The sequence below is a fragment of the Argopecten irradians genome, chromosome 10, assembly GCF_041381155.1.
Source record: "Argopecten irradians isolate NY chromosome 10, Ai_NY, whole genome shotgun sequence".
In the NCBI taxonomy this organism is placed as follows: domain Eukaryota; kingdom Metazoa; phylum Mollusca; class Bivalvia; order Pectinida; family Pectinidae; genus Argopecten; species Argopecten irradians.
Window position 1 is genome coordinate 16,263,012 of NC_091143.1, and position 14,420 is coordinate 16,277,431.

General features: G+C 35.8%; 1 protein-coding gene and 1 pseudogene across 1 annotated transcript; both read left to right on the forward strand.

The window, feature by feature from the left end:
* Window positions 1–3,427: 3,427 nt before the first annotated feature.
* Window positions 3,428–4,826, forward strand: LOC138332563 (piggyBac transposable element-derived protein 4-like; annotated as a pseudogene).
* A 5,874-nt stretch (window positions 4,827–10,700) lies between these two features.
* On the forward strand, window positions 10,701–11,668 carry LOC138333250 (uncharacterized). The gene has a single exon (XM_069281510.1). The coding sequence runs from the start codon at window positions 10,728–10,730 to the stop codon at window positions 11,658–11,660; it is 933 nt and encodes a 310-aa protein (XP_069137611.1). The 5' UTR covers window positions 10,701–10,727; the 3' UTR covers window positions 11,661–11,668.
* The last annotated feature ends 2,752 nt before the right edge of the window (window positions 11,669–14,420 follow it).

Here is a 14,420-nt window from a genome sequence, read left to right on the forward strand (position 1 = left end):
TAAAAAAGCGTCATACATTTTTCCCCAATCGTACTGTAAACATATTTCTGGAAAAAAAGTGTAACATTCTCGATAGATCCTATAAGTATTTTGTATCAAACAAAGATCTTTACCGTAGGTAACAACTGTATACGTGAGACGTGATTTGTATTCTTACGTCTGAAAATTACATTTATTTCAATTTTATTTCTATGAAATCTATGAAATGAATCAAGCCCATGTGTTTTCAATAAACCATGTTTAGAATTTAAAAGTTGGGATATAAGGGTCATTCATATATGATTGATTTCAATTCTCTTCCCAACCTTCCGACTAAGCATCCTCAATACTCCATGGGTTATCATCACTGTCGTATTATCGATCATAGAATATACCATCGCAAAACCGAAATATATGACAATACACGAGGAAGTATTTTGGTTCTTTGATGTGTATCAAAAATGAATAAAGGTTGACTGTATGACTCTCTGTAAATTCTCAAAGGAAGCATGTGTAGGCATGTGATTGTTTAGATTTTTTCTCTAGAACTACCGTCACATTTGCTATGATATATTCTTGACGTGGATATTACAACAGCCATATAGTAACCCCTGGAGTATCGAGGATACCGAATAAAGAAAATGAACTACGATTCAGTATCAGGTCAGAGTAGTTTACAAAGTCAAGCATTTATGATTACAGTCAATTAGCAAAACCTGTAAATTATTTACATGCCAGTTAGACTGTGTCTAAGGTTAACCAATTATCCATAACGTATAGACCTCTAATGTTAAACGCCCACTTAATTATTCACCCGTCAAATAACCAAATTACTTGGTTCATTATATATGAACATTGAACCATATACATTCATGTGAGAGATATGAATATTAGCAAATAAGACCGCATACATATTATCATATAACTGGCCCGTCCAGCAATGTGATACAGCCTTGTCATATACATCGTAAGACACATGTGTAATAACACTATTATGACGTCACAAGTAGTTTGACGTCATGGTAAATCTGTAATATTACGTCATGAGGTTTGTTAAATACATTTCACCCCCTGGATATACGACGTCACAGTGATTGCTTTTGAAACGGCGGACGTCGTATGCAAATCGTTACTATTTACTTATTTGTAAATTTAGTGTATCAATGAAAGAATCTATCACTGTTTGGTTTGATATTGGATGATCAAATTATATAATGTCAGAACTGACGGTCGTTTACGGGAAAATGGTACAAAAGGTAACTTACAATATGTCTTTCAGAACTTAGTATCCGTCCGATCGAAATACGTTTTACAAGAATCTTGAAATTTCGCTGGGCCGTTTACAGAGGTGAAATTGTGCAATCTCTCCCAGAGTGCATTGCGGTCTCCACAATTTCACTTCTGTAAACGGCCCAGCGAAATTTCAAATCCGAAAGCAAAATTCGAACCGCAACCATTGTAGTCAAGTATTATGACGTCATATATACGAAACGGTTTCGCGGGGAATTTAAAAAGTGGCACAGTCATTTGTCAAACTGAATTATTTGATGAGATATTACTGTGCCACAAGTCAATTGGCTTTATTGTTAAAGTGAGTAAAATCACAGAAATGTATGCCTAATTAGTACATGAGTGAGTTATCTGAATTAGATTTGTAAGCATTATTTACGAATGTCTATGAAGAATGTCCTTCCGTTTTTTGTTTATGACTAATTATAACCCCAAAATATATTCAGAATAATACATATGTACTTAAATAGATATATATACAATAAAAAAAACGGGAGAAGTCACTGCACGGGTATCACGCTGTTGTAGCTCTCGGTGTCGATAATGAACATGAAATTCGCTTAAACATCGTGTCTTATTCTCCCCCACCACATCCCTTTATACATCTCGTTTTAATCTCTATTACAGCTATGTTTGCATATGTTTCTAACACCGGCATAAAATAGGGAGTCAGTGTGCTTGATTTTGTATCGCTACCACATCTTCTGCTTTTCAGTATTTCTTTCTAAAAATTGAAATTACTTTGTGCACAATGAAATGTTAAGATAAAAAACACGAAGTCATATTTTCACAATTAAATACTTCATATTTTCATCACAGTAAATATTCAAAAACATTACAGAAGACCGAATTGTTACTCTTTGAAAGTATTGCTTTTTTAACTGCCAACGGGCCGATTTGGGCCGATCATACCAGTCCCTGACTGCCAAAGGCCGATTTGGGCCGATCGTACATATGCCCTGATTGCCAAATGCCGATTTGGGCCGATGGGGATACATTTATTTTACTATAAACACATATTTCAACCTGGAGATAGTAGACAAGAAATAAAACATGTTTATTGATAAAACTGCATTTCCCACAAAATAACTATGTACTGACGCCATCGACTTGATGACGCCATTGACATTATGACGTCATGTATCATGACGTCAGACATTGACGGCGTGATGGCGTGGTTTCGCTTGCTTATTTCCCCCAGAAGAAAATCGAAGAAATGCAAGATTTCAAGAAAATCCAAGACTGCTCAACATGCCTCCAAGGGATGCCAGGTCCATTATATACTTATGGCTTTTATTTCCCGAATGCCTGATGAAGGTGATCGTTCGTCAAACGAACAGCTAAACAGGCAACTTGATAAACAGTCTGCGTTAACAAGTGCGACGTGATTACACCTAGTACCAGTAATATTGATTTACAAAGTTGAATTGGAAAAGAACATATTTGATGACCAACCTTAGAAATTATTTGTCATGCACTTTGCGAGTGGATCTTTTAATAAGAATGTGCATTGGAAAGGAAATTATTTACCAAATGTTATGAAACATGTAGATACAACGGAAATCAGCAAAATATGTAGCTCAATAACATTGACAAAATTATACACTACAGCAGCCCATCACTTAATTGTCTGTGTATCATATGTTTTTTTTTTTACTTCATACATGTATCACATAAAATAAGGAACACCGTCTAGTAAATAACATTCAAAGCTTTACGGTAAATCCATAAAATCTCTCTTCCATTGTACCTTTCATAAATGTAGATATCGTCCCACTCGTCCTACCCTGTACATGTACTTCTGATAATACATGTATTTGATAATACCGACCTACTGTATACATGTATTTGATAACACCGATCAACTGTATACATGTATTTGATAATACCGATCTACCGTATACATGTATTTGATAATATCGATCTACTCTATACGTGTATTGATAATACCGGTATACTCTATATACATGTAGCATGCAGTACATATATTTCTAAAATGATTCCATTCCTTAATTGCAATTTTATTGTCATTTACATGTATCTGTATTTATTACTATTTCTGCGAACGACAGAAAATTTAGGCAGGTTCGCACGAGCGCATAGATGGAAACCATTGACAGTACAGACGTTCAAATCCTTTTTGCCCATATTTTTTAACATGGAAATTGTAAGAAAGACCTCCAGGAATTTAAGACTTTCATCCAGGTTTAAGACATTTTCTTCTAGGAATACATTCCAACACATCTTAAAGTTCCTGCTCGTGGCTGATTATATCGGAGATTGGCAGACAGACATGTATGTGTTATTGAGTGATATAGCTTAGACTCAGTCTTATGTTTTTATATAAAATATGAAATGTGAGCATTCATTAAATAACAGAGACTAAAAGCCTGTCATACTTCCTTCTATGGAATTGTAAAGCTAATTTGCCGCCCCTGAATGTTGTAATACGATACAGTTAAAGACTTAGCAATTTATAGAAATTGTACGATGTATACAACTTTTCATGTGACATGTTTATTAGAATGTTTTATTATTTTGCAACATCCAGCATATGATCCAGCTGCATGCTTCAAACCACTGCTGACCTTCATTAACAGAATGTTTCAAAGGTTTTTGATACCCAATCAGGAGCTATGTGTCGACGAGACGCTAGTGTCTGCAAGAGGTCATATTATACTGCGTCAGTATATCCCAACCAAGACAGCCAAATTCGGTATCAAGTTCTGTTTTTCTGGATGCTGTGTGAGCGGCAACACGATACGTCATCCGGATGATGATTTACAGAGGGCGACAATTTGATCCAACACCAAGAGGAGAGTTGCAAGGAACTCATGTCGTGGAAAGTCTCTTGAGAGAAACCTCCCTGTTTCACAAAGGCTACCATGTATTCTGCGATAGCTATTTCACTTCTCTTAATCTTGCATCACGCAATACAATTCTAACACGCGAAAATATCTCCCAATGCCGCGTACCTTTCAGCAGGCAGACCCCCATACTGGCACTTTCATTTACATGCGCCAGAGAGATGTTCTTTGTGTAGCGTACAAAGACGAAGTGGGTAAAAAAAACAGTGCGTATATTGAGCACTTTCCTTCCTGCTCAGGACCTCCAGATCGGACGCCCAAACATAATTCACCAATATAATAGGTACATGGGAGCTATCGATTCGTCTGACGCTGTGATGAGCGCATATAGCTGCGTTCGACGCAATAAAAAGGTTTGGGAAAAGTAGTATTGCATCTGTTTCATCGAATTATGATGAATGCGTATATTTCATAAAAGAACAACACGTCGGATACAGTGGTGTCAAGGCTTAAGTTTATTCAGATGGCCATAGAAGATTTAGCTGGATTTCAGCCCGATGCACAGGAAGCAAGACCGAGACCGAGGAGATGTCATGTAGACGTCCTCCCGCAACGGAAGGAAAAAGACTGTTGCGTATGCTCTAGCCGCGCTCGCGGTAAATCAGGTGCCGAAGCCGAACTGCATGTACGCTATGCAGGAGAGGATTGCATAGAAAATTTATTCGATTGCACCAATGCATAGAAATGTAGATTTAAATCTACACCATCAACTAAAATACAAGAATTATGTATATAGGTCTGTGTTGTGTAAACTTTGTTTCCGAAATACACGGGATTTCACTCAAAAACTTTTAACGTTATTTTATAAGTTAATAAATATATCATGTATGTCAAATTGACTTACGGTTGATCTTGAGAAAAAAACTTCTCTTTGTGTTGTTAGTTAGTTCAATATAGCACAGTGGCGTGTATACATACAATATAATTCAACTTTGCTGGATTCATCATTTTTCATACGTCATAAACTCGCCTTTGTAATATTTAAAAACAGAAACATATGAAATGTGTAAGTATGATATAATAAGTATTAGTATATTAATATAGTTAAAAAAAAATATTCATATTTTCTTTCTTCTAATAATCATTAAGGCGAGTGTCTGTGTCAGCGTATATGCATTAAGTTAATCTCCTGAAGAAACAACGTAAACATGAAATGACGTCGTAATTGCCATAACGTCATAATTGGCAGATCGGCTATTTGACAGTTCGAATTTGGCGATGTCAAAAACTTTGCAGTCTAAGGGTTAATTGCGCGGTATATTATATATACATATATAAGAACGGTTTTTCATTTAAACAATCTATATAGTTATCCAATTATTAGAATAAAGTGTATCAGCTTCATAACTAATTGTTAAATTGTTTTAGTAATTTTGGAAATAAAAAAAAAACTTCAAATAGAAGTATTGGGGAAAATAACGTATAAGGAACTTCCAAAGGGACAATAATTTCCAAGGTTCATTCAATACAGATCCTTATAACCAAGTCGTTAGATAGAGGATCTGACAACATCCCATGAGGGGTAATGTTCGGATGACCTTCATACCCATATACTTCAGATCAAATATATGTATACCATGCTACATTTATTGAAAACGCCGTTTCGTCCCAATATACATATGCATATACATTAAGCTTTGTTATGCTTTTTGGAAGAGATAATAATTATACAGTTTTTATCAACCTGTTTTGGCCCTAGTCAAGATTCTGGCAGCAACAATTTAAATGGCCATTCCCAAATGTGACCCCAAATGGAAAGTTATCAGATCTTCTTATCAAACGTACTTGATATTAAGGACATGTATTTTAATCACATTGCAATTAATCATCCAAGAAAAATCGTCCAAACCAAGATTCAAAATTGACTGTCAAAGATAACATATTGAAAAGCACCAAGTTCAGGTTTTAGTAGACAAATTATTTAAATAAACAGTGTTTTCCAGTGTTTGTGTAACAAAGAGAGATTTAAAACATATCTCATTTTATTTCAAACATTATAGTTTAATTTCTATCCCAATAATCCCCCTTTATATGTCAATAAAAGTAATTTTAATCTTAAGATATTTCTCTTTATGATATAAGAACAAAACCAAATCGACACGTTATTAATACTTACAGAAAAACTATGATATAGAATACAATAAATTGACATTACCAGTTGCTGATAGTATCCACATCAACAGGAGTGTGCGGTCCACAGAAGTAATATATCTCTGTTGTTATCTCTGCACCAGTGGATACTCTAACGAACTTAACTATGTCACTGGATAGTAATTAACGTAAGTGTGACTTCATCACGGTTGCTTGGTGAAGAAGCATTTGATGTCGATGAATTTTTGGATGAATGATGTGGTGTAAGACACCGGATAGAAGACGTATATGTATGTATGCCATTGATCTCGATCAGATCTAGTCTCTAAAAGTGGTTTCTGCTCCTTCTTAGTGCTGTCACTATAAAGTGACAGGATGTGGTGCAGGAAAAGGAAATCAATTATTCTAGTGTTTTTCATTTTAAATTTTGTGTGCATTTTTGTGTTAATTAGACATATATTCACAAGAGTGAACACCAATTATTGCTCAAATGAAGAGCATCGCTTATGATCTGTCGACGATGGAGCATGTTTGAAGTATACACTCTTTGGGATTGTATTTTTAGAACGGACACCGTTATCAATCTATAACAAAAGAGCCACAGAGAATTAACAGTAAAACAGTCTATAATTAATGAAGTCAGTATGTCACCAATTAAGGTTAAGTTTATTTCATAAATTATCAACTGAGATTGACTACATGGTTATGTTACAGGAAAGGAGAAAATATAGCGGCCAGACCGGGATTCGAACCTGGGACATCCGAACACTAGCCGAATGTTCTGCGGCTGAGCTACCTGGTCTGTGATGATCGACCAAGTTCAATACCGCTACAATTATTTGGTTCAGATTTACCTGGACTTTTATTTAATATGATCTTTCCCTACTACATTCAGGTTAGTACAGAAAAATGTCTACCAAAGGAGGTGATTAATGACTGTCTAACCCGCGGCTTGTCATGAATCTCTTCCTAAGGATGGGGGGAGGGAGATATCCTTGTTCTACTGTCTAGGTCGGGAATGATTCTTTTTCTACCCCTGAATTTTCCAAAATTAACTAAAATTAACTAAAATCTTTGTTTAACTCACCGGGGTCAAATATGGTTTACATGTTACTCACTACGTAAAATCATGTTATTATATATATATATATATATATATATATATATATATATATATATATATATAAATTAAGACCTGGCCCCGATTTCTCGAAACTTAAGTGCAGACTTATGTCTAAACTTAAGTTTTTCTCCTTATGTAACTTATATGAAAATGTATGACTTAAGTTTGTTTCGAGAAAATGGGGCCAGATCGGTTTTCTGGAAAACTATTTTCAAAGTATTATCAATATAATGAAATTGCATATTTTATGAAATTACATTACATAATCCATCAGTGTCTTACTGATTTAACATGTCAACACTGCGAAGGCTAGGTTCCGCGCGACAAATGACAGGTTCAAGGTTAAACATGCCGATACAATACAAGAATGGAAGGTTCTAATTAACATGTTGGAGACTTCTTATATATTTCAGAGGTTACTGTTCTGAAAAGGAACACACAAGTCAGCAAACGCTTCATTGTAATGTACATCAAAGAACTAAACACACCTTGCTCATCTTTTATCGCACACAGAGCCTTCAGTACCATAGTACACGGGAGATTATTGAGCATTTATAGTAACCACTGCAATATCGAGGCTGCGCAGGAGTTAGCGTACCTTACCCGTTAGCATAGTTCAAGGGTTGATGGTATTTGATTTGTTTACATTGCTGTAAAGATACGTAAACAATGAGATGACGTCAGGAATAACAATCCATCCAATCAGGACAGAGAAGATCGCAGCAGCCACGCCTCCCATTGCTAAACAAGAAGGTCTCGAGTCGTAAACACTGATCCGTTTACGCAAGGCGATTGAAGTACTTTTCTTCTGAATCGTGAGTTGTGCTTTCAACAGATCTACAGTTTCTTGAAGCTCTGCTTGCGTAAGTTGTATTACGTTAACTTGAATCTCTCTACAGGAATCATAGGTCTTTGGAGGATCAGAGGAGGTTTGAATATGTGCCGTGTTTGTTGCTTCCGTTTCCGTTAAGGACATATCCGTTGCTGTAATCACTGCTGCCGAATTAGCAGCATTCTGCGTATTTGACTCTGTAGAAGTGGTTTTTTGAATGGGAAATTGAGATGACGATTCCTTTGCAGCACTAGTCTTTATCAACGTCATAAATGTTGTCAACGACATTGATGTTGATGGTGATTTAAAGGTTGTTTTTTTACTTTCAACTTTTTGTTTGGTTGTTGACGTAGATAATTGTATTGTTGATGTTCCAGTCAAACCCATCGTTGCCCTTGATGAACTCGTTTCTGTCGCTGTTGTTATCGATGTAGTTGCAGATGGCATGGATATAGATGATTCGGTTATAACTGAAAACATCATTATATCGTTGGGATGAAAAGAAATATTTGTCTCTTTGGTTGTAAGCATGAATTGAATGAAATAAAATAATTTCAACTTTTCATACCTTGGCAGAAACATTTCTAATTCCCGAAAACCTATGGTGCTAAAGGGTATTTTCCTATTGACTATCGAAGAACTAGACAGGGTCGAGTGATAAACGTTTTTCATGATATTTTTTATTTACAATGTAATAAATGAGTTGTTTTGAACTGCAATAAGAAGGGGTATAGAGGGCTTGAACCTAGAACCTCCGAACACAAGTCAGATTTCTATCCGTTAGTAACCTAATCACTTGACTAAGTCCAAACCCGGTTAACGTTTATGTAATGTTATTTGGATGAAGCAAGAAACGAGATCGCCTTTAAGACAATTGTTATTATTGTTATTGTTTATTGGGAATTTATCAATGTAAAAGAGTTGCAACCAACAGGTGGAGGTTCCCTCCAAGTTTGAATGGATTCCAATTTAAGTTTTTACTCATGAATTCCATGCACAAGTTTAATTTGTATGACTAATCCGTCTTTGCATATTACAGGGTTAGCTCCCTTGCGGGTAGGTATTCATTGTGACGTCTTTATTTGTAGGCGCAATTCACGACGTTTTCTTTGAAAATTATAACGATACGCTCGCAAACACATGACTTCACAATCAATGCCTACCCGCAAGGGCAGATAACTCTGTAATGTGAAAATACAGAGTACTTACCAATTTCACACAAAGCTTTGTGTCCTGTGCTACAGTGAGTGGTTCTGAATAGACCTCTGTAAACTCTAACACAGAAGTCTGTGTCACAAACATTGGGTTCATCAATGGCCATGTCCCATTTACTCCAACTCAACAGGTCACCGTTGATCCATGTGTAGTGTGTACAATCTGTTGTTGTGGTATATAACCCTATAAACAGTTCGATAGAAGATCTGAAATATATTAAAATTAGATAACTGTAGTTAACGACTCATAAAAAAGAATACTTCACATCAAGTGTCGATTCTAATACAAATGTATTCCAGTTTTATCACGTACCTGTTGAATCTGGTTATAGTAATACAAGCAAATTTCAGACCATGAAATACATTGTTTTGTATTGCACATGTATAATACGGAATGTTGTATTCACCTACTAGCCGGAACTACTTTTTAGGGGAATTCCCTTGTATTGCATTGGTTTATTTTGGGAAGAAAAAAAGTTTGCTACTTAATAGATTGTAAATTTTATTTTTGTACTTTATTTGAAATATAAATTAATAAAAATAATGTTGTGGACTTAGAATAGTTCTGGGTAGAATTTAAATTTGGAATATTAATAGGAGGATGTTGGCAGCAAATAACAACAAGTTGTCGTCTGCTTACACCTTGTTATCAGAGCCGGTGTTGGCTTTGTTTATAATGGCATTTGTTGGGGATTTCGACATTTTACATGATTTACTGATGGATCCAGAGACAGATGATGAATCAAGCATTCCTCAAGTTGAAGGTAACGAAACATCGAAGTCTGGAAATGAAATTAGATCTAGTTCATCATCCTCGACCATCGCGTCTTGTGCTCCCCCTCCTCCTGACCCCACCCCCGATACCCATGGCCATGTTTCATCTGATTTAGACGACGCCGATGACCTTATTCCATCCAATATTTACACTTCCGGTGTCTCAGATCTGAGAAATTACATCATGAGTAAAAGAAATGAAAACACTGTTAAGAAAACTGAGGGATGCATTAAAAGATTCAAAGACTGGATCCAAGCTCCTCCTAGGTCCGACCCCAGGTAAGTTCTTCAGATTCTGCCATTTGAACTAGATACATACATTGGTGGGTTTTCGCTGTCCCTTCAGAAGAATGATGGTTCTAATTATGAGCCTGATACTCTTACCAGCTTTCACAGGGGTATCGACCGCTATCTGAGAGAAAATGGTTATAGTTTCAACATTTTAACCTCAGATTTATTTGCCACGAGTCGTCAGTTACTTCAGTCTCGGCGTAAAGAGTTGAAACAGAAAGGACAGTCCCAATAAAGCTCAGCCTGTCTCAGACAACGAGGAGGAAATGTTGTGGGAATGTGGTCAGCTGGGTCATGACAACCCACATGCTTTGCTAAACACCGTCTGGTTCAATAACACTAAACTTTTGGGGTTCAGGGGGTGTGATGAAAACAGACAATTAAAATGGGGAGATATAGAATTGAAGCACGATGAAACTGGATCAGAATACCTGGAATTTAACGAAAGAACAACAAAAACAAGAGGGGGAAACAGTACTCACATGAGATCGTTTAATCCGAAACAGTTTGGAAATCCTGAAAATAAATCGCGATGTCCGATCGAGGCCTACAAACTGTACGCAAAGCATCGACCTCAGGCGATGAATACACCGGAATCTCCATTTTACGTTGCTGTTAATCAAAACAACAGTGGTCAGAAGTGGTTCAAAAATCAACCCGTCGGAAGAAACAAACTTGGTGTAATGATGAAAACAATGGCAAGTAATGCTGGTTTAACTGGTAAGAAAACAAACCAATCCTTGAGAAAGACTCTGTGTACAAAACTCCTTCATTCAGGTGTTGCTCCTACGACAATTATGCAGTTATCTGGTCACAAAAACGTAAATAGCGTAAATAACTATGCCGTCGCCTCATTTAACCAACAGCGTGAAATGTGCGAAATTCTTCAAAATGTGAAAAAGTCTGCTGCATCCTCCAGTGTAGCTTCCAGTGTAACTTCCACAGTATCACACAGGCCTATGACCATGACGGAAACACCACACAGGAAGAGTTTACCAGATGTCACCACGTGTTGTGAGAAAGACGTAAGCCTACAAAATCTTGCGACGGGAATGTTTTCTGGTGCAAATATCAGTGGTGGAACTTTCAATATCTCATTCCAAATATCATCCCAGTCAAAAAATACAACATCTCATAACACTTCACCTCCTCGCAAGTACAAACGTATAGCTCAGCTACCGGACTCCGATTCTGACTGAAGTTAAGCCGTGGGAAATTTTGAGTGTGTGACCGGTGTCGGTGACGTCACGATCAGACCATGATATCGCGAGTTGGGAGAATTTACTATGTTATTGTGTTTTTTTATCTTATTTTACAAGTAATTGTTGTAAATCTTAACGAGAAATTATTGTCATATATAAAAATCAAAACCTGTATCTTACTTGTTGAGTTATAATTTCCTGACTCAATTCGAAAAACGAGATAGTTTGCAAAATCTACACTTTGTAGCAGTTTCTCTCCTCTCTCTGACAAGCAAGGCAGTGGCTTGTACCGAAACTGGTTCAGACCGGTTTTTGAAAGACGAAGCGAACTGAACATTTGGATTTTTGTTAATCATCTCAAAGTCAATAAAACGATCTACATCAAATAGGGAAGGTATGTGATAAAAACAAGACCACACACTTGTGTTTTTCTAACGAATCAGAAAGCACTCATTTATTGCGCGAACGTATATATTCACTCGTGCGCTCCGCGCACTCGTGAATATATTCGTCCGCACAATAAACTCGTGCTTTCTGATTCGTTAGAAAAACACAAGTGTGTGGTCTTGCATATGTATCCGTCAGATATGCTTTATGCTTTCAATTTCAATTCAAGAAAAATAGTTAACATCATTTAACGCCAAGGTCTTATATCGTATCTATTTAGTCATAGCAATCCTTCTTTTGTCATCAACATTAATGAGACAAAGCAGTACCCAAGCTAACGCAGCTACCAATTGTCTTACAAACAGATATATATTATGGTAAGCCAACAAGGCTTAATCCAATAGCTATTTTCCAGGAGCTCTGGATAAGGTCTGTCCTCCGCTGACGTATAAGACATGCATATAAAGATATCGAGATATCATAAAATTAACGACATCGTTTTTTCACATGTCTATTGAATATGTTTTTTCCTTTTGGAAAATAAAAATAAACAAACTACAGTTAATAAGTTCAGTATGACTTAATAATATTATGAAGAATTATATAATTAACTTACAGGATGTTGGCATGGTAATGTTCCACAAGGTCATACTTGGACGGCGTGTCTAACACAACCAGTCTCCCATTCCTGTTCTCACAGTGTGATTTACAAGATGACCAGGTGCATGTGTTATCGGAGACGAAGAATGGCGATGCTGTACTCGAGATCGAAATACAACCTGAAACAAGTTAATTCATCGCTACGTTAAACAATGGATGAATTCTATTTGCAATCTGGGTTAAAATGATCTAATACATAATTTTTAAAAATCTTGAATACGATTTATTCTAGTAATGATAGGTGTTTATATTCGTATGTTTTAATCAAACGGTTTAAAACTATTTATTTTGTTAATCTCCAGGTAGATTTACAAGCAAAAATGTTTATTTACAAGGATTATCGAAATATATTTCTATGTTATGGAGTGAGAACACAAACATCTTCGCTGTTTATTTAGAATATAATACGTGTTTTGTGTTACTAATATATCTCCATAACATAGCCTAACAAATATATTTAAAGTAATCTATCAACAGCGCATAGACCTCGCGTCCTAATGTACCAAATAGTCCTAGGGCTTATTCTGACTATTCCCAAACCAACAATCAAGATTAATTCACCCGTGACATATATACATATGTAACAAGAGGTCACAAAAAGATAAATTAAAGAAGAAAATAATGGATGGACATGCCAATCAAAATTCTATTTTTCCTTATATATTTAGAAGCTTAATTACTCTATGAATAAAACGACTTGCTTTACTTAATGAAGCTGTATTGCATATAGTGAACATCCCTTTCTCTTTGTGAAAATTATGATGAGTAAAGTAGTATCTTGGTATATAAATTTCTCATAATGCTACAACAGTTTCATAATGATATTTATATAAATATATAGATAGTGGTACTGAATTTGCAACACAGTGTGTACAGAGGGAACATCACCTTTCCTCGGGAGGGACTATTCCATTTGCCTGTCTCTATTGGGAATCTTAAATTGGAAGTTCTAAATTTACACAGATATCTACGTTCGTTATGATTCAGTTTCAAAAGGTATGGTTCAAAATTGAATTGAAAATACCTTACCTATGCATATTGTGTCGTTATCTATCATATTGAGTAAAGTTTCCTTATTAATTATATATGAAACAATACTCTTAATGAAAATGTGTCTATCAATCTCTCAGTAAAAAGCAATCCCAGTTATTGTCTCAATTCATTATTCATAACTAAATACCAAGACTACACACATATATCCACCATAAAGAAGTACAATCATCTAGTGCTTGAAGGTGCAGATTAAATTGTTCTGTTTACATGGTGTGTTCTAATTTGCTTGATCCCCAGAACAACTAAAACAAGGATTGCATTACAGTCAACCCTGTTGATACCAGCCGTTTACACTGATTAAATGCTAAACAGTCTGTTCGATATTAACAAGACTGAAGAGGTCATAAAAAATAAATTAATGATAGAAATAATGGATGGACATAACAATCAGTTAAGTAGTATCTTGGTATATAAATTTCTCATAATGCTACAACAGATTCATAAAGAATATATAGATAGATAGATATTGATACTCATCTCCAACACCATTTGTACAGAGAGGACATAACCTTTCCTCGCGAGGGACATTATTCCATATGCCAGTCTTTATTGGGAATTTTAAATTTACAAAGATATCTACTAGTTGGGGAGGATAAATAAGTTTCCATGCATCTCTCGGGCAAATTTTTGAAACATGTTGTTTTGGGACCGGTATGA

Coding starts and splice junctions, on each gene's coding strand:
- LOC138333250 (XM_069281510.1), top strand. CDS start 10,728: ATGTTGTGGGAATGTGGTCAGCTGGGTCATGACAACCCACATGCTTTG.